A 25369-nucleotide genomic window follows, 5' to 3' on the forward strand; every position below is an offset into this window, starting at 1 on the left:
TAACTCTCTATATCCTTCCCTTGGGCTGAAGGTGGGACCCCATTTTCTGAAGGCTGAGAATACCCGAACTGATCCTGGGTCCTGTTAGGGAGATAAAAAGGAAAATGGGCGTCTGTGAAGGCCCCCAGGATTGTATACAAGAGGAAGTTTGGGTCCGGATTATGGATGGATCTTAATGCTACCCTCAGGAGTTATTCATCAGGCATTGATCCGGAGTGGGTATAAATGTTTTATAGAGTTGTAATCTGGTTCAGAAAAATTATTCTGCCAGCAGAATAGAGAGTAGGAAGACAGAGAGACAGGAGGATCGGAAACTGGTACAGAGGCCTGACCTAAGGCAGAGTTAATGATCGGAATATGGTTTCCTTCTTAAAACAATTGTGTGGGAGAGAAAAAGATTATGTTCTTGGGCTTTTTTTTCTAAATTTGTAAATGTTATTAAATATTATATTTATTTGGACAAAAAATTAGAATATTACATATTTGTGCAGAATGGCTAATTATTGCCTAACACTCCCCCCACAGGCAAAATTATAAAACTGCATCTTTTGCTTATAGAACCATTTCAGTATGTATATTTACTAAATATTTATATAAACATGTTTTCTATTTTGTGTGAAGGGATGAATAAACATGTGGATACTTGAAACATTTTAGAATCCTCCTGCCTACTCTCATAGTGTCATTTTGTAGTTTGAATGAAGTAATATATTTGAAACTACCTTTTGTATTAGAAAATGCCATAGAAATGTCATAATGCTGTACATTTCAGTTTTATAAAATTATGCAACAGTAAGATTCAATTCACACTTCATTTGAAAGAAAACTCATCTTAAAGAGTAAAGCAGAAAGAGTACATATTTTATGCATGTCCAGTGTGATTCTTATTCAATGTATCTTGCGCACATTGCTGAGTGCAAATGGAATTTGAATTACATAGTAAGTTCTATACAATGATTAACTCATTAGGAGATAGTGCTATATAAATTATAGCTAGATATAGTCATTATAAAGTAATTTTTTTCTATAACTTTCTTTTAAACATCTCATCACATTAATAAAAATATACTTACTCCATTCATATTGCTAGTGCTGAAACCCTAACCACTTCTGGAAATACTTCAGCATCTTTAGAAATAGATGAGCTGAAGTTGCATCCCCCCATCACCAATGTAGTATCTTATTTTCATAACTAGAGACCCGGTGCATGAAATTCATGCACGGGTAGGGTCCCTAGGCCTGTCTGGCAATCAGGGCCGGCCGGGGCCTTCCTTTGTTCTGCGCCACCCCCTGGTGGTCAGCGCACGTCATAGCGAGTGATCGAACTCCCAGTCGAACTCCCAAGGGGACACTTTGCATATTAGCCTTTTATATATATAGATGGTTCAGAAAAACTTTTGGAAGAAATTGAAAAGAACTGATTTATTTTTCCTAATAATTTGGTATATGAATCAAGGAAAAGCATATGTGGCAATCCCATGCAGGCATGTGCTATCATTGCTCTCACTTCCTACCAAAACAGAGGAGGTTTTAGGAATTAGACGATTAAAGGGAAGAGAAATTTTGAGAGATCCTTAATTCATAGGATTCATAGGATAATTCTGAAAATAATGAAGTGAAAAAGTTAAGACAGCAGAGAAATCAAGCTGGAAAGAACTGTAGAGGCCATCTAATTCAATTTCCCCCATGTGGTAGAGTGCAGGGGTATGACATTCCTCATAGGTGAGTGTCCAGCCTTGACTTGGGCATCCTATGATTGAGTCAGTGTGTGCCATTTATGGGCAATACTTGTGGACAGTCTTATCTTGAATTCAGGGTCACTATGATTTTGTGCAGATTAGAAAATGACGTCTCCTTCTGCTGAGTTACAAAAAGGTGCCCTCATCGGCTGGCTCAGCTCAAGATCATCTAGCATGTTGGGTACGTGCACTGGCTGGATTGCAAACCCACCTGCTTCTTTGCCTGGTTGCCTTTGTGCAAGACATAAACTGCACAGCACGGAGAATTTGTGAGCTGACATTTGCCCCCTTGTCATTTTTATCTACTAGAGAAAATGATATCCTTTGTGGGAATACATAATAAGTGACATAAATGTATCCCATCTTCTGTATAAGAGTCATTGAGATATTTGGAAACAGATATAACTATCCTTGATCTCGCTTGTTTGTGGCATGTAACTCCATCTCCTTCAGTCAACCTTTGTATTAAAGCACCGCTAAACCTTATCGTGCTCATTATCGTTATTATAGTCCAAGTTACCGCTGGGTACAGCCTCGATCTTTGCCAGCTCAGGGCCCCCGGGAGTGCCCCGTCACCAGGTAATTTTTACTTCCTGGCTGGCCCTGGGCAGAATTGTCAAGAAAGTAGTTTATTGTCACTTCCCTCTTTTTTCTCCTTCTTACTTTTACTAACTCTCCTCTTTGAACTTTCCATGTCTGGCTCTTTGTATCTAACTGAAGCCTTCCCTCCTTTGGAGATGCAGCTTGTTATTCCTTCTATCAGCCTGTGGAAAGCTAGGCATTTGAAAAAACAGAATCACCAAAGATGGTAGCAGGCCGAGACATTGCTCCTTTCCAACATCACCTGCTTCTTATGAAAAGTCTGGAGAGTGATTATTCTTACATCATAGTCAGCTAGCAAGAAAGGAAATTCTAGGTGAAAGGTTCTTTTCATTATACCATAAATAATTGTGAATGTAAATGGCTGATCCCATTTCATATAATCAGATGTCAGTTAGGAAGTCGGAACTTTATCCTGGGGACAGTGAAGAGTTATGAATGGAGTTTATGTAGGATAGTGACATGATTAAGTTTGTGTTGTGTGAAAGGTCATTCTGGCTAGAGTGGGATAAAGGTTGGAGAGAGACGGGAGAAGAGGCTGTTGTAACATACACATTAAAGATGGTGGCGCCCATATCCAGGGCATTGGCTGGAGGAATGTTGGGATGCTGTAACATAATTAAAGCCAGAAACAACTGACCTTGGCCATGAGATGGTTGTGGAGAGGGAAGGAGAGGGATAATCTAGGAAGAAGTAGTTTTCCTGTCTTGAGCAATGGGGAGTGGATTACAGAACACAAACAGAACAATGTATTTGAGAGGAAATATATTTAAAGGTGAAAAGGATGCATTCCTTATTGAGCTTACTAAGTTTGTAGCACCTATAAGATAAGAAAGCAAATGACATCTCAGCATTTAAGCAAGTATAGAATTTTATTGCCAGACAAAAAAATGTTTCCTTATGTCCAGAGGAAATCATTTGTTTGCACTTCAGCCCCTTTCCTCATCAACGTTCAATGTCAACCTCAAGACAATACTCTCTTTCAGGTTTGTCTTCCTGGGGAAGTAATTTAAATCGATGATTAGGGGAGGAGATCCCAGCAGTGAGAACTGTTTGAAGACTTGGAAATAATAGAGACTCCAAATTTCCTCTGTAGAAGGGGTGCAGGGTATCAGCCTCATTGGAAAAGAATGGATGAAAAAAGAGATAGCAACCTTTGGATACTGCATCTGCCCAGCAGTCTACTCTTTTTATTTTTTATTGTTATGTTCCTTTGGAGTGGCATGATTTGAATCTGTTTTTTTTCTGATTCCAGAGGCTATAATAGGCCATCTACATACATATTTTGAGTTCTTCTACTATATTTAAATAGTCATCCAGATTATTTTCTATTATTTTCCCTTAAATTATTTTTTCCTTAAAATAACTTATTACTACTTTATATTGTACATTTATTTTTTAAAAATTAGTATACATTATTGGTATCTGGAATGTGAAGACCAAGGACTTTATTCATTTTGTCCTAATATATTGTGGTTAGGTTTGTTTCATCTTTTCTCTCTTTTTATTTCAGCTCAGTGATTTTATTTAACTTATATACAGTGTCCCTTAAAAATTGCTCTTCTTGGATGATTTGCATCCATGTATAATCAAATTCTGCCTGCAAGATAAAAGGAAAAAATAAACTGTTATTTCAAATTTTACCTAAGTAAAAATAGCATTCAGCCATGACATACTTTTAAGCTAATTTTGTACTGGGGTTGAGAAGCTTTTCCAAAGTAAGCGTTGGTATAAAAGCAAGACTTGATAAACTGTTTCTCAGCATAAATATTTCTTCATAATATTCTTAATTATTTTTAATGTGTGTATGTAGATATTTTTATTACTTTGCATTTAAGGTTGTAACTACTTACTGAGGTTATGAATAAATGATCAACACAAAATCATTTATGATAACTTAAACTTCCAAGCTTGTAGCCTTCTTCTGATTAGAATGTAACACAGAGAGGTTTTACTCATGTGAATATAATGGCATTTGAATAAGCTATGGGAGAATTACAATGTAACGCTGCTGGATACAGAATGATTCTTTTAGACACCAAGACTAATAATATCTAAAAACACTGTAGGAAAAGCTTGAACCATGCTGGCACCAGGGACAGACAGGCATGAAAGATTAATGTAATCTTGCATATAACGATGCACATTCTTACACAAAAAAAATCCATCTGCAATGCCATGTCAGTCAGCAGAAATCTTTGATGGGTGGATACAGCTGGGCTGTCTCTTCTGGCAGAGCTGCCCCAGAAAATGCTAACCGTGGCTGGGATGCCCGGTGCCATCTGCAGCGTGCCCGTTTATCCTGTCTCCACTGGCATTTACAATCCTGCATGGGGCATCATAACTGCGGAGACAGCAATAGGGAGTGACAGATTCATTTCCTCGGAGGACCAGCTCTGGTGGGCCTGGGCCACCCTCCTTGGCTTGGGTCTGTTATCACTGGTGTTGGCTCTGCTTCACACTTTCACGTCCAACTCCTCCTCCTTGGAGTCTAGCAGTTCCAGATACACATTCTTCTAGTATGTAAATCTTACACTAACCTTTCAAGTAATGTATTCATGTAAGGTTGCCAAAGCGATTTAACACTGGCGGCTTGATGCCAGCCAATATGCCTTATTTTCAAAATACTCCTGCTCCTAGGCTTCTGATTTTTAAAAAAATGTGTCTTATTTAGGGAACACTAAGTAGACCGGCACCAAGATAAATCATCCAACTGCTCTGTGTGGGATCTCCCCAAATGACTTATGTACTAGGAACCAATATATGACCCTCTTTTACATAAAGCTGTAAGACACATCAGGCAAGTAACAGTCCTCTTTCCCATGATTAAAATATAAATATTCAAGAATAAATGTTGTTTTGTGATCCGACCATATGTTTATTATATTATTTTGCCAGACCCAGTTAAAAAGTATAGATCATTGTTTAAAACTTTCACTTGTTGTGTATGTTTTTTTTTTAATAGTAACAGAATATGAAGGGCATGCTCTGTCACTGCTAAAGGAATGCGAACTACAGGGATTTGATGGGTAGGTTACATCATTAATATATGTATGTCATATGGTTTATATTATTAAATGTTTTCATTAGTGTTTTTTTTTTTTTTTTGTTAATCCTCACCTGAGGATATTTTCTTCCATTAATGTTTTAAAGAGAGTGGAAGGGAGGTGGAGAGACAGAGAGAGAGAAACATGGATGTGAGAGAGACACATTGACTGGTTGCCTCAAGCAGGGGCTGCAACTGAGGTACATGCCCTTGACCAGAATCGAACCCATGACCCTTCAGTCCAAGGGCTGATGCTCTAATCACTGACCAAACTGGCCAAGCCTATTCTCATTAGTTTTTAGCTATATATTTGGGACTTACAGTTTTTAAGTATTTGTGATGTATATAATTAAGCACTATTCCTTTCATATCCATGTAATGACAGTTAATGGTAATCATGATAACAGGCCATAGTCATCACCTCTCAAGATTGGGCATAGAAAGCAAACAGGAGAAATGTAATCACAAGTTCTGGGAAATCACAGGGTGCCATGCTGTACAGAGCTAACATGCAGACATTGGTGTCTGTGGTCCTGAATTCTTGCCTTTACCCAGGTGAGTGTCTAGAAAAGCCCTGATGGAAGATATTATGTCGGTCATACAGCATAACTGTACAGTGATCCTCTCTTGCAAATTTATTTAGAGTGTTAATAGCAACCCACTAGTTATTTGACTGTGATTGACAGAGGGTAAATATTTTATAAAAACAAATATATTATTTTCATCATTAATAACAAGATGTTAATTTAAATCATCTTCTATGATTCTGTGATGAAAGATTATTGCTCAAGCATTGTACGGTCACCTTTTCCTCTTTACTTGAACCTACTTAATTTTTGTTATTAGTTTGCAGTGTGGCACTAACAGAATATATAGATCCTTTAGTTAATACCCACTTTTTTTAACCAAATAGTTTGGCCTACCCATTATATGAACTGAGTTCCAGTAATTAACTATTTTTAAACTCTAGCATGCTGCTTTAGTTAGGACTTACTGTAATTTGAAAGTTCTCTATTTTATAAGATCCTTTAAATAGCTCATTTATTTCTTTGGGCTCAATTTTTTCCCCCAGTAGAAACTGATATGGTGGTTGGGATCTTAATAAAATGGTCATTTTAATCCTCTACACTTAGAATTACCTGAAAAGGTATATGAGGAGGACAATGGGAATGTCATTTCTTAGGCACTTCCAAAGAACCATTTTCTAACAAGTGGACTGTTTGAAAATGCAATGCCCTACAGTCCCGAGTTCCCTGTTCCTGAACCTGTTCAAAGAGTGCCTATATACGAGCAGTTTTTGAAGAATATATATAAAGACTCCAGGGTGGGATAAGTAACCTCACTGTCCTATGGGATTTTGATGAGAGAGGGGCTATCATTCCTCCAAGGATGAGCTCTGCCTGACTCTGGAGGGGAGCTATTTGTAGACACAGAGAGGTTAGGATCCAAGAAAGATTCTATGTGTATTTTTTGGTAAAGCAAAAGTGGTTTGGTAAGTACTGTTTAAGAAATGTTATTTGCTAGGATTAATGAGTTACATATGTTTCTGTGAAGACACATTGTGACATATTTCTAAAGCCAACAGGAACAGTGTACAGTACTCATGACAGCTGGTGTGCAACTCCAGTGTGTTCTAGAAAACAGATCCTGTTGCTGAAATTTTAGGAGCGTCGGTTTCTATATTGGCCCCTCTATTGGGCACAAATAGCAAGTTTTGCAAAGGCAAGGAAAAGATGTGAAGCAGTAACAGTTGAATGTATAGTATAAATATGGTTAAGCAAATCTGTAACTCTTAGGTAATTATAAATATACTAATATTTTCCTATTTTGTTTGACAGTGTTTTATATTTGAATTTACTTAATTATGTATTTTTCTTATTCTGTTAATTTCACCATTAACTAGAACCACAATAATTTAAACATTATTTGGCTCACATTGACATTTTATCACATTGACCATGGTATCTGTATAGTTAAGGTTAGAGAAAAGTATCTCTTTTTCAAAAATGTTTTAAATGAAAAATTTAATAATATATTAAATCATTCAAAAGTGATATTGGTTGATAGATAAATACATGAATATCCATTTAATTTTTTATTTTATTTTTATAAAGAGATATAAGATAATAGCCCCCAGTTGTACTTTTCTAGACAGAATCATTCTACTTGGGACCATGGCAAGAAGAAATCGACTTATCCTAAAAACATACGATAAGCCACATGCCAAATTCTAGTTACTCTAAGGGTTATGTTTTAGGTTCTCTTAAGTGTGGTTAAATTAGCTCATTATAAAAGGTTGATTCCCCCCCCCCCCACCGCCCTCCTTTTCTTGTAGTATCCGGACCCTTGTGATATGTTTGTATTAAGTGTATTTGTAGGTCTAGTAACTACATCTGGAAATGATCTTAATGATCTAGTAGGAGTCAACATAAATAAATATATACCTCCCTAACTCATTTAATTTCACATTAGTTATCCTGGTAAACTGATTTTCAAAGTAATAAAACTCTCATATGGCTATCCTCAATGAGGTTTTACATAGTGTAGGAAAGGAAAATGATATCTTGAATAAAAGTGCAGTCTCCAAGGCCAAAGTGTCTTATTTCAAATCCTCATTCTATCACTTACCATGGCCTGGCCTTGGAAAAGTTACTTAATCTTTCGATGCCTTAGTTTTCTAATCTGTAAATTGAGTGTGAATGTATATCTGTTGCATACAGTTATTGTTCAAATTAAATTAGTTAATACATGGTGAGTGCTGAGAACAGTGCCCGGTACATAGTAATTACTCACTAAATGTTATTTTAATGTAATTATCATTTGTTATAGTTTCAAAATACATACGTAACACAGCATGTGTGATGATAACATTTCCAAGGCTTTTGTAGCAGAGCGTGTCCATAGAAAGGCCATCTGTACTAACTCTAGCCACGCATTAATATGTACATGATGCTCTAACTGGATGCAGGGTCCCAGGGGCCAGAGGCTGCTATGCTGTACAAAAGAGTCAAGATCTTTGGTATGAAGTTAGATGCTTTGTTAGATGACTTTACGAGCTCCTTGTGGGCCACACACTCCTCAGGAGGTAGACGGGCATGGATCTGAAAATTATAAGTTTATACAATGTTTGGAAATTTGCTCATAGAGATCTTTAAAATCATATAGATAAGATTCAAATCAAACCTTGGCTTCCTCATTTATAAGGATGAGGTTAATGCCTAGTTTACAGGATTCTGCAGATTTACTAGAAAAGAGCCAAGATATTATCTGATATAAAATTGTCCCTGAGTAGATAAAATCACTTCTGATTCAGTGGCCACAATGTGAACCCATGGAACCAGTTTAGAAACAAAATAACACCCCGAGCCCAAAATGGCCTGGGTCGTATTGCATATCCGAGAGCCTGGTCTAACTAGAGTGGACCTGGATCTCTCGGGCTGCGTGCAAGCAAAGGGCTAACCTCAGCTGGGTGAGGGTCAGCCAGGCTGAGAACAAGGTGGAGAGGGCTGATGGAAAAGCTCCCTCAGCCTCTGGATTCATCAACATCTGGAGCTTAGGGAACCAGTGAGCCCTGCTGATTATGACCTGCAGGCTGCGGGGGGTTTTGTTTGTTTTGGCACATAGTGCTTTTAAATAGATAAAATGCTAGTATTTACAGATGAAAAGACTATCCCAAATCAGAATCTGTGGCTTCAGAAGAGGTGGTCCCCGAGGCCTGCCCCCGCAGGCTGTGGGTGGGTGGGAGCTGAGAAGTGCCTCTCCTTTAGGCTGAACATGCTCTTCTATTCCTGCTCCGCCCTTGAGTCGTGACACATGCTTCCAATCACAAAATCTTCCTTTGGTGGCCCTGCCCGTGTCGCTCAGTGGTTGAGTGTCGACCCACTCGCCCAGAGGCCACTGGTTTGATTCCCAGTCAGAGCACATGCCGGGGTTGTTGTGGGCTCCATCCCCAGCGTGCAGGAGGCGGCTGATGGATGTTTCTGTCCCTCATCGATGTTTCTAGCTCTCTTCCCTCTCCCTTCCTCTCTCTCTAAAAAAGCAATAAAAGCATACTTAAAAAATTTTAAATCTTGCTTTTGAGAAAATTGAGGTGATTTTGCTACTTAAGGTTATTTTGAATCTTTTAAATACAAGTGATTATGAAACAAATGTCTGATGTCTTCTATATTACTTTCATGGAGTCCCACCTCCAAGGCCCTATAGTCTGCTTTTCATGAAGTCTTAAAAAGATGAGCAGTCCTGACTAGGGTCAAAGCGTAGTAACACTAATTTTGGAAGTGCCATTTAGCAGTATTGTCCAGGAGTTGAAAACCAGTCCAGCTTTGCAATCCCTACAGTCATATACTAATGATAATTAGCAATTCCTTAAATTAAAGCCTCGTATTTTACGTGGCTTTTATTTCGGTCTTTTCAGAACTATATTGGAAATTAGCAGGATTTTATGACTTTGTTTTGCATCAGTGAAAGGAATTGCCCATCACTATTATTAACATTAAAAAAATGAGAATACTAATGTAATTTTGGATATTAACAGAGCACAATGCAGGTCGGATGTGAATTTGCACCTTCGATACCTCTTTACCCGTTTAAAGATATTTACTCTGTGGGTATCATCTAGGTATTACATTCATGGAGGGAATGGCTGAAAGTACTATATTCCATGGAGTGAAGTGTCTTCCTATCCACTGCCACATACTAAAATGTGGGAAGGTGTGTAGTGATCATGCACACAGAATATAGAAGATTAATAGTTAAAGTCCAGGTCTCATGAATTATTATCAAGTATGTTGAAGTCTTGCATTGTCTCATGTAATTTCCTGTTTTCTAGTGTCGTCTGTGTTGGTGGGGACGGTTCTGCCAGCGAAGTAGCCCACGCGTTGCTCCTTAGAGCCCAGCAGAGTGCCGGCCTGGAAACGGACTGCATCCTGAGCCCTGCCCGAGCCCAGCTGCCCCTCGGGGTGATACCGGCAGGCAAGGGAGCGGCCACGGCTTTGCTAAGTGGACCCTCTCCTTCTATCCTTCCACCCTCCCCTGCTTTACTTCCTAACCTAGACAGGGGAATATAGAGTTAAACACGTAGACTTTGAGTCTGAAAGACCCAAGCTTGGCATCTTCACTAGCAAGGACGTGAGGCTTGGACAAGTTATTCAATATTTTTGAGCCTCATTTTTCTAATCCATAAAAGGGAGGCAACCCACATAATAATTCACTTCAGTACAAGGTTATTGCAGTATTAAATTAGGAGGTATACTAGTATGCAGAGAGCTGGATACATAGTGAACCAATCGATAAATGGGATTGTTGTTATTCTACCTTTCCATGCGAAGGTCCAATGATCACACGGTCCCAGATCATGAAATTTCAAACAAGGCCACTCCAGTCAAACTGCAGATAACTCCATGTGAGGGAAAGTGTGGTAACCCCCCTAATCAAAGTGTACACAGATAATCTTGACAACACCGAGAGGATTTATTCTGACTGCTGCTTCTCCAACAACTAGAACAGAATAGAACACGACACAGCGAACACTCAATAACTAGGTTTATTAGGTGAATGAATGTAAGGGTGATGTTATAGAGTAAGCAACACTTGAATTAAGCCTAAAAATGGGTTCGATAGGATCTGGCCTGAAAAAAAAAAAAAAAAAAAAAAAAGAGAATGAATTGGGTTTTTGCCTGCAAAAGTAAAAAATGCCAAGGCAAAAACCCAGGAATGTTGAGGAATAGAAAATGGATCATTTGTTGGGTGATTACGGTATCAAAATAGGCTCAAAATATGGTGGCTCCTGGATGCCATAGGAAGGCGTCAGGATGGTATTTGATAAGTAGGAGGGAACAATGAGAGGTTCAGAGCAAGGAAGCAACCTGCTGGGAGCCTGTTCTAGGAAGATTCCTGATCGGGGGAAGGGAGCAGGAGAACATGGGGGTCAGAGGCAGGGAGAACAGCTGGAGCACACAGGGATCCAGGAGGGAGGAGCACACAGGGATCCAGGAGGGAGGAGCACACAGGGATCCAGAAGGGAGGAGCGCACAGGGATCCAGGAGAGAGGAGTGCACAGGGATCCAGGAGGGAGGAGCACACAGGGATCCAGGAGGGAGGAGCTCACAGGGATCCAGGAGGGAGGAGCACACAGGGATCCAGGAGGGAGGAGCGCACAGGGATCCAGAAGGGAGGAGCACACAGGGACCCAGGAGAGAGGAGCGCACAGGGATCCAGGAGAGAGGAGTGCACAGGGATCCAGGAGGGAGGAGCACACAGGGATCCAGGAGGGAGGAGCTCACAGGGATCCAGGAGGGAGGAGCTCACAGGGATCCAGGAGGGAGGAGCGCACAGGGACCCAGGAGGGAGGAGCACACAGGGACCCAGGAGGGAGGAGCACACAGGGATCCAGGAGGGAGGAGCGCACAGGGATCCAGGAGGGAGGAGCGCACAGGGATCCAGGAGGGAGGAGCACACAGGGATCCAGGAGGGAGGAGCACACAGGGATCCAGGAGGGAGGAGCACACAGGGATCCAGGAGGGAGGAGCACACAGGGATCCAGGAGGGAGGAGCGCACAGGGATCCAGAAGGGAGGAGCACACAGGGACCCAGGAGAGAGGAGCGCACAGGGATCCAGGAGAGAGGAGCGCACAGGGATCCAGGAGGGAGGAGCACACAGGGATCCAGGAGGGAGGAGCTCACAGGGATCCAGGAGGGAGGAGCGCACAGGGACCCAGGAGGGAGGAGCACACAGGGATCCAGGAGGGAGGAGCGCACAGGGATCCAGGAGGGAGGAGCGCACAGGGATCCAGGAGGGAGGAGCACACAGGGATCCAGGAGGGAGGAGCACACAGGGATCCAGGAGGGAGGAGCACACAGGGATCCAGGAGGGAGGAGCACACAGGGATCCAGGAGGGAGGAGCACACAGGGATCCAGGAGGGAGGAGCACACAGGGATCCAGGAGGGAGGAGCGCACAGGGATCCAGGAGGGAAGAGCGCACAGGGATCCAGGAGGGAGGAGCGCACAGGGATCCAGGAGAGAGGAGCGCACAGGGATCCAGGAGAGAGGAGCGCACAGGGATCCAGGAGGGAGGAGCACACAGGGATCCAGGAGAGAGGAGCACACAGGGATCCAGGAGAGAGGAGCACACAGGGATCCAGGAGAGAGGAGCACACAGGGATCCAGGAGAGAGGAGCGCACAGGGATCCGGGAGGGAGGAGCGCACAGGGATCCGGGAGGGAGGAGCTCACAGGGATCCGGGAGGGAGGAGCACACAGGGATCCAGGAGGGAGGAGCACACAGGGATCCGGGAGGGAGGAGCACACAGGGATCCGGGAGGGAGGAGCGCACAGGGATCCGGGAGGGAGGAGCGCACAGGGATCCGGGAGGGAGGAGCGCACAGGGATCCAGGAGGGAGGAGCACACAGGGATCCAGGAGGGAGGAGCGCACAGGGATCCAGGAGGGAGGAGCACACAGGGATCCAGGAGGAAGGAAAACATCTTTCGTGAGTTTATGATGTTATGTGAGTCACTCCTTTAAAAATATTATTTAAACATACAATAGTGAAAGTGATTTTTTTTTCATTTTAAAAAAATCACACATTTTTCTAAAGAAAAGCAGAAAAAATTACTTTCCTATGAAAATAGAAGTAATGTATATGATTGAGAAAAATCAATCCATTTGATAATCACATTCATTTAGTATAGATTTCAGTATATTCAGCATTGACAAAAAACAAAAGATATTTAAATGTCCTTTTAGAGTATAAAGTCTGTTATACAAACAAGAATTTAAAAGGTGTCAAGCATATAGAGAAAAATCCGTGGTAGGCTTTAAGAAAAAGAGAACAAAACCTTAACTTAGGGGAAAAAAAGATGCATTTGGGGCCAGCTACTTGGACCTTTTTGTGTTGCTTTAGTAGCTCCCTGTCTAGAATGGTGGAACTTTCCAGCATTTTCTTCCATGCAAAGGGGACCTGCGTGGGTCACTGTTTTTCTTCATTAGCACTGTCATGCATGAGGTCACTCTTTGACTCCTGAGAATCAAGAGTGGAAAGATGGCTGTCCCCACAGCTGTGCATTTGACAGAAAGTGCATCGTTGGCTAGATTCACTTATAAATATGTAAGTCAGATTTTATAAAGGAGTAGCACCAAGTTTTATCATGCTTTTTAAGCGTATCTCTGATTTTGAAAGCATTTTTTATATACAGTGGCCATGGAGAACTGCCATCTACATACTCATTGTGTAGAAGATGCAGCCTGTTTCCCAAACGCTGGTCATTGTACAGGACGTGCAGTGTATGGATCCCATCTAACAGGAGGAGGAAGGCCTGCTAGGACGTGTTTAATGTGAGGACTCTATGCCTACTCAGGGCTTTGGCAGCAGCGGAACAGAGCGAGGCAGGAAGTCTGCAAGCTGAACACAGAAGACAGTTTGCCTTCGAAGCCATTTGCCTCCTGGAGAGAGACACCCAGAGGGAGGGTGTTTAGTAAATTACTACACGGAGCCAACAGACTAAGCTGCTGAATTATGGTCAGACTCAGATGGATCAGATGTGGAGAAGCCTGTATTTGAACTGCTGGCCATTAGCAATGGTGCTTGTTGCTATGGGAACTGGTGCTAAGGAACTATTAGGGAGAGATTTGGATTAAAGGGTGTGCCTGTGTGAGGTGGGGGAGAGGATAGAGAAAAAAGCTTGAGTGGACATAAAAATAAGAAAAGCAATCGAGTTGTTGTAAAACAAGGCTCAATCCACATACTGATGGCTGCAAACCATATCTTCCTATAGAATTCACATAAATAAATTCATGCTTTCCAATTAATTTGAGGAAAATTAAGTATTGCCAAGGGACTGTTAATTTCTATGATATTTCGGGCATAGAACCAACGTGTAGGTGCAGCTTTCCTGAGAATTTTAGATATGCTTGACTAGGAAGTCATTACATCACATTTATCTGTTTAGATGTGGGAGACATTAACGGCCTTATGAATATTCATGGCGTCTGGTTAATTAAGTTAATTGTTCTGCAGAAGTGCTTGCACTTCCAAGGACAATTTTTTCCTTTTTTTTTCTTTTTGCCTCCTTGGCTTCTGCCTGGCGCTTCCATCAGTCATGCTCTACATGGACCCCTACTTCTGTCCTTACTCTGTAGCGGGTGCATTTTAACAGGTTTGGGGAGGTGGTGGTGAGTGAGCCGAGTTGCTGGTAACGTTAAGAAAAAGAACTTTTCAGGCTAATTAAAATGTTTACCGTAAGGTAGACCATTTATAGTTTTTGTGAGGATGCTAAAATTACATAGTTGTTATTTACGTGAGCAGCATGTTCTTTTAGCATGTAGACAACTTTTCAGATGAGTCACATTTTGTTTCAGCACACTGAACTCTATCTTTTAGATTATCCAAATAAAAATATAGAGAAGTCTATAGTTTTACAATTTTGCATCCACTTTCCTCATGAACACCTCTCTCCCCACCCCCATGGACTTCATTTATTTTTAATTTTTTTAAAATCCTCACTCAAGGATATGTTGTTGATTTTAGAGAAAGAGGAAGGGAGAGAAAGAGGGAGAGTGAGAGGGAGAGAAACATCGATGTGAGAGAGAAACAGCGATCAGTTGCCTCACATACACACCCTGACCCGGGAACCAATATTCAGTCTGGGTATGTGCCCTGATCAGGAATTGAACCTGTGACCTTTCAGTGTACAGGAAGATGATACAACCAGCATCTGGCCAGGGCTATTTTTTTTTAATTAAAAAATATTTTTTCAACTACAGTTCACATTCAATATTATTTTGTATTAGTTTCAGGTGTACAGCATAGTGGTTAGACAATCATATACTTTACAAAGTGTTCCCCCTGATATTTCCATGACCTCCCTGGCACCATGCATAATTACTACAATATTATTTCTTTTTAATGTAGAGCCTAAAACACCGTCTTAAGGACTAAGGTACAGGTTAATTAGAGTAGAAGATGACAAATAATTTTCTGACTTCTGGTCATGCCTGTCATCACTGCCAAGTGCTATGGAATTAAGGGCAAGTTGAAAAGTCGAAAAGCCTTAGAAGACATAAAAATAAAAACAATGATCTCTAGCATTCAAAAAACATTTGTGCTTGGGCATGCTTAGCATACTTCAAACTCACAGGGAATAAACAGGCTTTATTTTCTTGAGTCATGATATGTGTCATTCTCTATTGCACATGACAACATTACATTATGCTTTTTAATAACCTTTCTAGGGGAATGCTTTTATGGCCATTCCTAATTAACCATGGTAATGGAGGGAATGTGTTTCATGGAGTACTGTAATCCATTGATAATCCTAAATATCTCCCTCTAATTATGTGGCCTCCTCTAAAATCTTCACCATAAATCTGACTGGGAAGCAAAAGAGACTGATCTGTTTCCTCCCCTCCCCTCCGCCAGTCCAGACTCATTAGCAATAAGATGGCCAAAGGGCAGGCTGTGAGGGTCACAGGATTGTTAAAAAGGTCTAGGTATTTGACTCCTGGGTAAAGATCCATGAGTAACAGGTGGACCTTTTGTTCTGGACCACTTGTTCTCAAACCTTAGGGTGCATACAAATCCACTCGAGAACTTGCCAAAACAGGGACACCTCCCTGGGCCTTCCTCCCAGACGTTCCACTCTCATGGGTTGTAGGTAGAACCCAGAAATTTGCCTTTTTAAGAAGCTCCCAAGTAGTGCCGATGCTGCTGATCCCTGGGCCGTGCATTCTAGGCATGCCTCTCCAGGTTAGTGTGTATACACATAGCCTGAGGGTCTTGTACAACGCAGACTCTGACTTGGTCAGTCTGGAATAGGGCCTGAGAGTAGATCTTACTAAGCACCCTGGTGTTGTCATTTGCTGCTGGACCCTGGGCCATATTCTGAGTAACAAGGGTCAGAGCACAACTTGCTTTTTGCTCAAGCAATTGGAGCCAGTTTACCAGTTGGTTAAGGTGGAGTTCTCTTTGCACTGGTATTAGTAGAGGTCTGGAAATCATTAATGATTAGAAAGATCCCTAATGATTATTATTATTTTAATGACGGTCTGTTACCTCAGCTTTTCCGACTGAGCAACTCAAACACACATCAGTTCAAAGTGACGCAAATTGGAGAGATTAACAGGGGTCCACACAGGAGTATTCCTGATTCACAAATCCAGGGACAAACCTTTGCCTTGAAAGCCGCAGAACATAGCACATCCATGTTTTCACAGCCTGCAGCTTTTACCGATTTCTTTCTCATATTCTTTAATTAAAGAAAAATTGTAGCTTCTTAAGTTTAAATGCTTTTTGCCTCGTGGAAATGGCAGGGGCTAGCTGGTATTTTCCCCTTCAAAAGCAGACCTTTACCCCAGGATCTCAGAGATATAAATGCTATAGGGGCCTGACTTGAGAGAGCTCTTTTCTTCTGTAGGTAAGAAAAATTCATGTGGATTTTAAATTATCTTAATGATTATGAAAATCAGAAGTCTATACTGTCTCAATACAGATTTTCATACCATGGCAAATACCATGGAATTAAATATTTTCTTCATCTAGGATACCGTTTTCAGATGAAGGGGAATCCCTGTTTGGGTGAGAGCTTATCTCTGAGATTCATTAATTGTATTTAAAGCATGCCCTTTGGACTTCGTAGTGATCTTGTATGCTTTTCTTAGTTGCTGTTGGGACTTTTACTTTTTATGTATTTATGCATTTGTCTCTGCTCTCCAGAAACACCCTTTTGCTGTTGGTGCTCCTTTTGGTGTAGAAATTAGAAGCCCGTTTATTAAAGCTAGATGGAGTAGACTTTGATATAGCTAGTAGTTTTGGGTAGAAAACAGACGTTCATGATGGAAAAAGCTGTAAGTAAGGAGATACTAATCTTTAAGTTGTTTGAAGATTAAAGAATTTTCTGATCTTTAAGTTGTTTGAAGATTAAAGAATCATTTGCTTGATGTGCATCTGAGCTGTGAATGGAAATTTCTATTGTCATCTGAATATTACATAACGACGTCTGCACAAAGAGCAAATGGATGATTTGTAACCTAGGCTACATTGACTGTTCATGTTTTAAAATTGATTTGGCAGGCTCTACCAACGTACTGGCACATTCTCTCCATGGAATCCCTCACGTGGTAACTGCAACTTTGCACATTATAATGGGTAAGAATTATTTCAAAGGAGTGAGTTTTATAAGCAAGTTTCTATATTACTATAAGGGAGGCTATTTTATTCCTGTCAGACTTGCCTGAGGAAAAGACAGGTTCTTTGTCTCTTAAAGCAGAGAAATGCTGAATTAAAACCCAAAGGTCAATTAGGCAACACTTCTCTGTTTGGACTGCCTATCTTTTCAGAATACAGATGCTATAAAGAGCAGCAAGTAAAGTTTGCTATAATACATTGATAGAAAAAATACATTGTGATGATGTGTAAGATCATGATTTTATAACCAGGTCAAGAAAATCCATGCACACTATTCTAGTATATCCGATACTGTTGTTGGACTGTACCAACACTCTAGGGCTAGCATTATGTTATTAAAAGAAAGAAATAAAAGCACATGATAACACTTTTTAGCCATGGTACATCCACTCGACCTTTTATTATCCCAATTGATGGAAAACATATACACTCAGATAAATGCAATGCAAAACTGCTGCTAAATCTGCTTACTTTTCACGCATATCACAACCTCACATCCTAGCCATGCTTTATATGAAATAGCTATAAGCTGCAAAATCTGCTGCTTTGTGTTTCTTTCCTAGAACCTGAAAAAGTTGCAAATGGCAATTCCAGTAGTTGTAGGTAAAGATGGAGAGAAAGCAAAGATATTTATTATGGTATAAAGTAGCTTGAGATCTAAAAGTCAATAAATGTGCTCTTCTGTGTTTGCGATTTTGACACCTGGCACTCTTGCACAGTTGACTAATATTTAATATAATATCCAAGGGCACATACAACCGGTCGATGTCTGCACCTTCAGCACCACTGGCAAGCTTCTTCGCTTTGGGTTCTCGGCCATGTTTGGCTTTGGTGGGAGGACTTTGGCTCTGGCGGAAAAACATCGATGGATGTCCCCTACCCAACGGAGGGATTTTGCTGTAATTAAGGCGCTAGCAAAACTTAAGTAAGTCTTTTTTTTTTTTTCTTAAACCAAGAATCTTATATCTCAGAATCAGTGAGTGTTCATAACCCATTTCGCTGTATTTTAGGCCAGAGGACTGTGAAATATCATTTTTGCCATTTAACAGCTCTCCAGATTTACAAGAAAGGTAGGTAGAAAGCTCAAAGCAACATCTATATCTGTATCTTTCTTTAAAGCATAAAATAGTTCGATATAAACAGTTTGTTCGATTGTGATCTTTGGTTGCTTTTCTAACATACTAGTGAATAATATAGAATCATGGAGTCCTACAGATTCTAGTAGTCCATGTAGTTTGGTTTCTGTCTCCAGATACAACCACTAATTCATTCCATCCATCCATCCACACCACCCCCCCCACACACACCCAACAGCTGTTTATTGAGTGCCTACTGTATTCCAAGCACTTTGGATACATGAGCCAAAAAAAAAAAAAAAAAATAGACAAACAAAACCCATAGTTTCTGTCCTCATGAGAGTTTGTTGGGTGTGGAGTACAAATATTAATCAAAATCACACAAAGGAAGTGCTGTAGTCTTTAAAAAAATGAAAATCATTTTTACTGGTGATGCTACCTAGAAATGAATCAATGCAATATAATTTAGTAATGGAATTATTCAAATATTTTTACTAATATAAGAAAACATTTAATATATATAATGTAGGAGTCTATAATTTTCTCACATTTAATAGATGTTATTTTTGTCTTTATTTTTTCCCTTTGTTTTCTTATTTTTAGGAGGGCACAGGGATCTCCCAAATCTGGTGAGTCTAAAAGCATCTCCTTGAGAACTGACCCAGGTTCTAGTGCCATTTTGCTGTGGTGAGGGAAGGTAACTGTCGCTTTCATATCTTTAGACTGTAATGCTCAGTGGCAAAGGATCCAGGGTCAGTTCTTGAACGTCAGCATTATGGCAATTCCTTGCCTGTGTTCAGTGGCACCTAGAGGCTTGGCACCTGATACCAGGTTAGTAAGTGTTTTTATTGAACCATTGATACTTTCCTATAAACCAAAATTTTCTTGCAGAATACCTGCCCCTCCTTGGCCCAACTCTTGGCTACCCAGAATATTATGAAGAGGTATTCTGTCCTTGACTGTATCATATCAGAGATTTTTCAGGAATTTGTCATCAGAGTAGGTTCAGAACAGCTGTTAAACTGGGAAAATGATCATGATCAGACAGTTACTTTGATTTTTTAATATCACTGAGGGTAAAATATTCCTTGGGTTTTATTGACATGATTCTATTACATTATTTTATGTCACTTTGCTTGCTTTATTTATTTAGGTTTATTTACCAGTTGTTGAGAATATTATATTTAATTCTGGTTTCCAATTTTAGTGCAGACATAAATACCTGTAGCATGAAAAGCATGTATTTGTGTATATCTGATACCTTTAATCAAAAGAAACATTTTTGTTACACTTAATGTGAATAGTGGTACATATGAATAAAAATCTACTACCCACATTTTCTATAAAATGAGACATTTTATATATTGTCTCATAAGATATAGATATTTATCCATAAGATATAGATATTTCATCTCTTACACATGCTTTTCAGTGGTTGTCCATTATTGGTATGAAAATTTCTCTCCCTTTTCTGTAGAGCATAGAAGAAAAGATCATGAATGTTGTATAATGTAGTCAAATCTAGATTTCCCCTGGAGGTGGGATAAAAGAATGACTAATGTACTTTGGCAATCTACAACATTATTGTAATGATTAGTTTCAACTTCCCTGCAAAATATTTAACTAGAATGATTATGAGTAAAAATGAAGCACATTAAAAAAATACAGTTTCAGTGTTGTTTATTTTTGGTTGGGAAGAGATGGCATGACAAGTCAAAGAAGCGCTGAGCCCTGAGAGGTGAGAGCTCTGGTTTTGTGATCATTTTTTCTTTGTTTTGCCTCTGAACAAATCACTGAAGCTTGGGGTCTTCTTTTCCTTCTACATAAACTGAGTGAATGATGGGCAATCGCCAACGTCCCATAGAGCTCTCACCTGAGCTTCCGTAAGATTTAAAGAGCTCCTTTTTGTTGTTGTTATTCTTGGAATAACTTTGTATTTCCACTGAAATTGAGCTTAGAAGTCATTCACATGTATTTCTGCAAATGACCTGCTAAAGCTACATACATGTGTGAGTGGCTCTTTGGGCACTGAATCACACATGCTAAATTTACAGTCTCTTTTCTATTGAACCAAACAGCTATGCAAGATTAAAATGCTCGGTCATTTAAGCGAACATGTGTGGCAGCATTTGTTTGTTTCGTGTCATCCACCCAAGGGCCAGTTTGATTTAGTTTCCTGTGTCACTTAGACCTGCCCATAAGTAAATATTTAAATCAACGTCAGATTTTAGAAAGTGTTGAGCTGTTTGTTATACCACTGGTACATATTAACTGTTTTACAATACATCTTTAACAAACATGTGGTTTCACATGTAGAATCCTTAAGTAAATACATTGGATTTTAAATTGCATCTTGATATATGGATAGGGTGCATGATGGTTCATTTTATAAAAAGCCCCGAACTGAAGAGCTTGCTGAGAAGGAAGGCAATTGTTGAATAAAAGCATTTTGAAAGGCTGTGTCATTTAAAAATAACAGAATATAGCAAAATATGTTTTAAGGATTTTAAATAAATTTAATATGATGATGATTTATCTCTCTTGCCTAAAACTTCTAGTAAATGTTATATATTTTAGAAAGATTGATATAGAGTCAATTCTGATGTAATTTCTTAATAAACTTAATGTCAAATACAAATATTTAATTTCAGATTAAATAATGGAAGTATGGCTCTTATAATTGCACGGAACACTTCTCGACAGGAATTTATAAAACACCTGAAAAGATACGCCAGTGTTAAAAATCAGGTATGGTAAATTCCTTTTGTTACTTATATGCAAAGCTATTAAGCACGGACAGTGATATGTTGAAAGAGTTGACATCAAGTCTTGCCTCATAAGAAGGCTTTATTTTCTTCCAATACATTAATTTTTTTTCAACCTGTACTTCCTCCAAATTTTGAAAAGCATCCACTAGTACTAATATAGATTGGCCTTTTTTGAGCTTATGGCTTGGTGGTTATATATTTGTGTCTTCTTGGTTTGTTTGGGTTTTTGTGCAAAAATAGAAAATTTAGTGTTATATTGAAATTATGAAGTAAATTAAGGTTAAAATTACATACTAGGGTTGCTCTTCAGAATGAGAAGTAGTGAACCATCTTTAGGTTGAACTGAAGGTTCATATACATTAACAATGGCAGGACATATTGGAAACCATCATTTGCGGGGTGACTCATCTTACCTCCCCATCTCTGTGTACAGCCCATGGAAGGCAAAAATTCCATTTCAGGTTTTTTCGGCTCCATCCTATATCTGGACAGTTCCCACTGTCCATGCATTTCTACATTCACATTGACCATCGTTTTTGGGAGGGAGTTTAAAACCCTTAAATGCTAGTGTTTCCCCAGGGATTTGTTGGTAGCCTCCTTGTCTTCTCAGGACCCTCCTCCTGGGTGATCACATGGCCCCCTGTTTTGAACTGAGTGTGGCCCACTTTCAAAAGTTCTGTCTTCTCTTCTGACCTGCAGGACCACTGTGGTTTCCTCTGTGCTGCGGTTACAAAACTCACAGGCTTCCTGGGTCCATAGCTGACCTTACTGTCTTTTCCCCTCAAGGCGCCCCTTCCATGGTTCCCGACACAGGTCAATGGCATCACTCCACCCGTCCTGGAGTTACTCTGACTCCTCTGTCATCCTCATTCCTCACAACCCCACCCCCCCGCCCCCACGCAGGTCTGTTTGTTCCCCTCTTAAATGTTTCTGAAATTGCTCCTTCTCCTTACTTCAAAACTCATTCCTTCTTGCTTCTAATAGCCTTCTTTCTGGTCTTCCTTTTCCCTGGTCTTGTCTTCCAAACTTCCTTCTAAGGGGCTTTTCCTAAAACACACATCTGATTTCCCTTCTGCTTAATTCTACAATGCCTTTCTCATCGTCATCAGGCTAACATCTAATTTCCCCAGCATGTGCATGGCCCTCTGTATTCTGGCCCTTGCCCACTGAGGCCTCACCTCTTTACCATCCTCTACCAGAAGTCCTGTTTTTGTCCTTGAATCAGTTTGCTAGAGCTGCCACACAAATATTACAGACCGGGAGGCTTAAACGCAGACACTCATTTCTTCACAGTTCTGAATGGGAGAAGCCCCAGAAGGTGGGGTTTCTCCTGAGGCCCCTCTTGGCTTGCAGAGGGCTGCCTCCTGGCTGCGTCCGCAATGGTCTTTCCTGTGTGTGTGCACATCCCTGGCATCTCTCTGCGTCCCGGTTTCCTCTTCTTACAAGGACACCAGTCCCATTGGATTAGTGCTCACCCCAAGGACCTCATCTTAACTAATTACATCTGCAGAGCCCCTATTTCCAAAGAAGATGACATTCACGGGTAGGAGGAGTTAGGACTGCTAGATACCTTTATGAGGGACACAGTTTAGCCTATAATAGCCAGTTAGTAATGACTCGTTTCAAACTCATTTTTACAATGAATGACTATGTAGACAAAGAGTGATTAAGGAGAGATTTTTACAAGTGCACAGTGTGAGGGATGTGTGCAAGGCGGCGCCCTGCGATGGGAAACCTGATGCAGAGATGTAAGCATTTTCAGAGAACTGCGTGGGGCCCTCTAATCAGAACACCCCCAGCGTAATCCACTGAAACCCAGTGTATGCTACAGTATAAACTGGAAAACCTACTGGACTCCGTTTTCTTCTATGTACAATAAGGATGTTTGGGAAAATTTCAGTTTTCTGTCAACTTCTAAATTTCTGTGCTTTATTGAGGTTGATATGTGGAAGGAGGAAGATAGATCATGTAGATATGAAGAATAAACCTCATGTCATTTGTCTGAAAACTAAAATAAATGAGTAGTTACTCTGCATTTCTGCTAGAGTAAGTAGGTTATTTTTTCACTAGTTTCCTTAAGAAAAATTGAAATTTGAAGTTTACACTATTCTAAACACAATTATCTTGCAACTTGTGGCCACCTTGAAAGTGGGGATGAAGCAGGCAAACACCTGTGAAACATTCGATACTCGATTGAATTTTTTTTTGCCTTCATAAGTTTAAGCCTAGGTTCTTTTTAATTAAATTCCAAGTGTAAAACTTACACTAGACTTTGCTTTATATCAGCTAAACTAGTTGACAAGTTACTAATCAAGTCAGTGGATTATATAAATCTTCTGTATCAACAGACCAGTACTAAAGATTGTCTTTAATTGGAAATTCTACAATATCATTACTGTACACAATTTCATAGAGATTTACTGTTTTGTCATCAAACACATTTGGCCAGCTGCCAGATCTAAATGAGGTAGGAAAGCCTCAGAAGGGTTCCTTCTTCCAGAGAAACTGGGGAACCCTGGTTATAGTTAGTTTCAAAGCATGCATGTTGCTATTTACTTACAAGAGAGAGCACAGTGAACTTTCTTAATGTGCACTAGCAGTTAGGGAGAAAGGAAGCACCCTGATTATTTGCATTTTTTAAATTGACAGTATTACAGATGTCTTCCATTTTCTCCTTTTTGCCCCATCTCAGACCTTCACCATGCTATTGTCTGTGTCCATTGGTATGCATATATGTTCTTTGGTTAATTTCTTCCTGTCCCCTTCCACCATCTCCCCTACCGAGATCTGTTATTCTATTCCATGCATCCATACTTCTGGACCTATTTTGTTCGTCAGTTTATTTTGTTCATTAGATTCTATATATGAGTGAGATCATGTGATATTTGTCTTTCTCTAACTGGCTTAGTTTGCTTAGCATATTACTCTCCAGGTCCATCCATGCTGTTGCAAAGGATAAGAACTTTTTTTTATAGCCACATAGTATTCCATTGTGTAAATGAACCACAGCTTTAAAAAAAAAATCTTTATTGTTGAAAGTAGTACATTTATATATGTCCCCTTTCCCTCCCACCCCCCATCTTCACCACCCTATTGTCTGTGTCCATGGGTTATGCATATATGCATACAAGTTCATTGGTTGATCTCATCCTACCCACTCACCCCTCCCTTCCCTCTGAGATTCCACGGTCTGTTCCATGCTTCTATGTCTCTGGATCTATTTTGTTTATCAGTTTATGTTGCTCATTAGATTCCACATATGAGTGAGATCATGTGATACTTTATCTTTCTCTGACTGGCTTATTTCGCTTAGCATAATACTCACAAGGTCCCTCCATGCTGTCTCAAAGGGACAGTGATTCTTCTTTTTTACTGCAGCAGAGTATTCCATGGTATAAATGTACCATAACTTTTTTATCTATTCATCTACTGATGGACGTTTCAGGATTCTGAGAATATATTCCCAGAAGTGGGATTGCTGGATCAAATGGCAGATCCATTTTTAATTTTTTGAGGAACCTCCATACTGTTTTCCATAATGGCTATACCAGTCTGCATTCCCGTCAGCAGTGTACAAGGTTCCCTTTTCACCATATCTTTGGCAGCACTTGACGTTTGTTGATGATAGCCACTCTGGCGGGTGTGAGGTGATACCTCATTGTTATTTTAATTTGCATCTTTCTGATGATTAGTGATGCTGAACATTTTTTCATATGTCTATTGGCCATCTGTATGTCCTCTTTGGAGAAGTGTCTATTGAGGTCCATTTGTTTTATTTAGTTCAATTTTCCATTCGTTGAGACTTACACTGTTGAAGAAGTAAAAGTTTATCCAAGGAATAAAACCAGTGCATACAGTCTAGAGGAGGAGGATCAACCACATGAAACTGCCTCAGAAAACAGTTTCCCCTGGAATGTAGATGGCGATTTAATGGAAGTTACGTCAGAGGTCCACGTTAAGTA

At 40.1% G+C, this 25369-nt stretch overlaps 2 protein-coding genes across 2 annotated transcripts in view; one reads left to right on the plus strand and one right to left on the minus strand.

Moving 5' to 3' along the window:
* CERKL (CERK like autophagy regulator) overlaps positions 1-25369 on the plus strand; it is a gene marked incomplete at its 5' end in the record, with an annotated part of 100664 nt that overhangs the window by 74516 nt on the left and 779 nt on the right. Inside the window, 9 exons of the mRNA XM_079782882.1 lie at positions 5305-5368; positions 10214-10356; positions 17450-17524; positions 18311-18488; positions 18574-18633; positions 19243-19268; positions 19362-19470; positions 21291-21387; positions 25188-25366. Coding sequence (XP_079639008.1) covers positions 5305-5368; positions 10214-10356; positions 17450-17524; positions 18311-18488; positions 18574-18633; positions 19243-19268; positions 19362-19470; positions 21291-21387; positions 25188-25366 — 931 coding nt within the window. The remainder of the gene's footprint in view (positions 1-5304; positions 5369-10213; positions 10357-17449; positions 17525-18310; positions 18489-18573; positions 18634-19242; positions 19269-19361; positions 19471-21290; positions 21388-25187; positions 25367-25369) is intronic.
* Positions 24596-25369, minus strand: part of ITGA4 (integrin subunit alpha 4) — a 77634-nt gene continuing 76860 nt past the window's right edge. The window contains exon 29 of the mRNA XM_079782879.1: positions 24596-25215. The gene's annotated coding sequence lies outside the window, so the exon portion shown is untranslated. The remainder of the gene's footprint in view (positions 25216-25369) is intronic.

This window comes from Cnephaeus nilssonii, assembly GCF_951640355.1.
Source record: "Cnephaeus nilssonii genome assembly, chromosome: 10".
NCBI lineage: Eukaryota > Metazoa > Chordata > Mammalia > Chiroptera > Vespertilionidae > Cnephaeus > Cnephaeus nilssonii.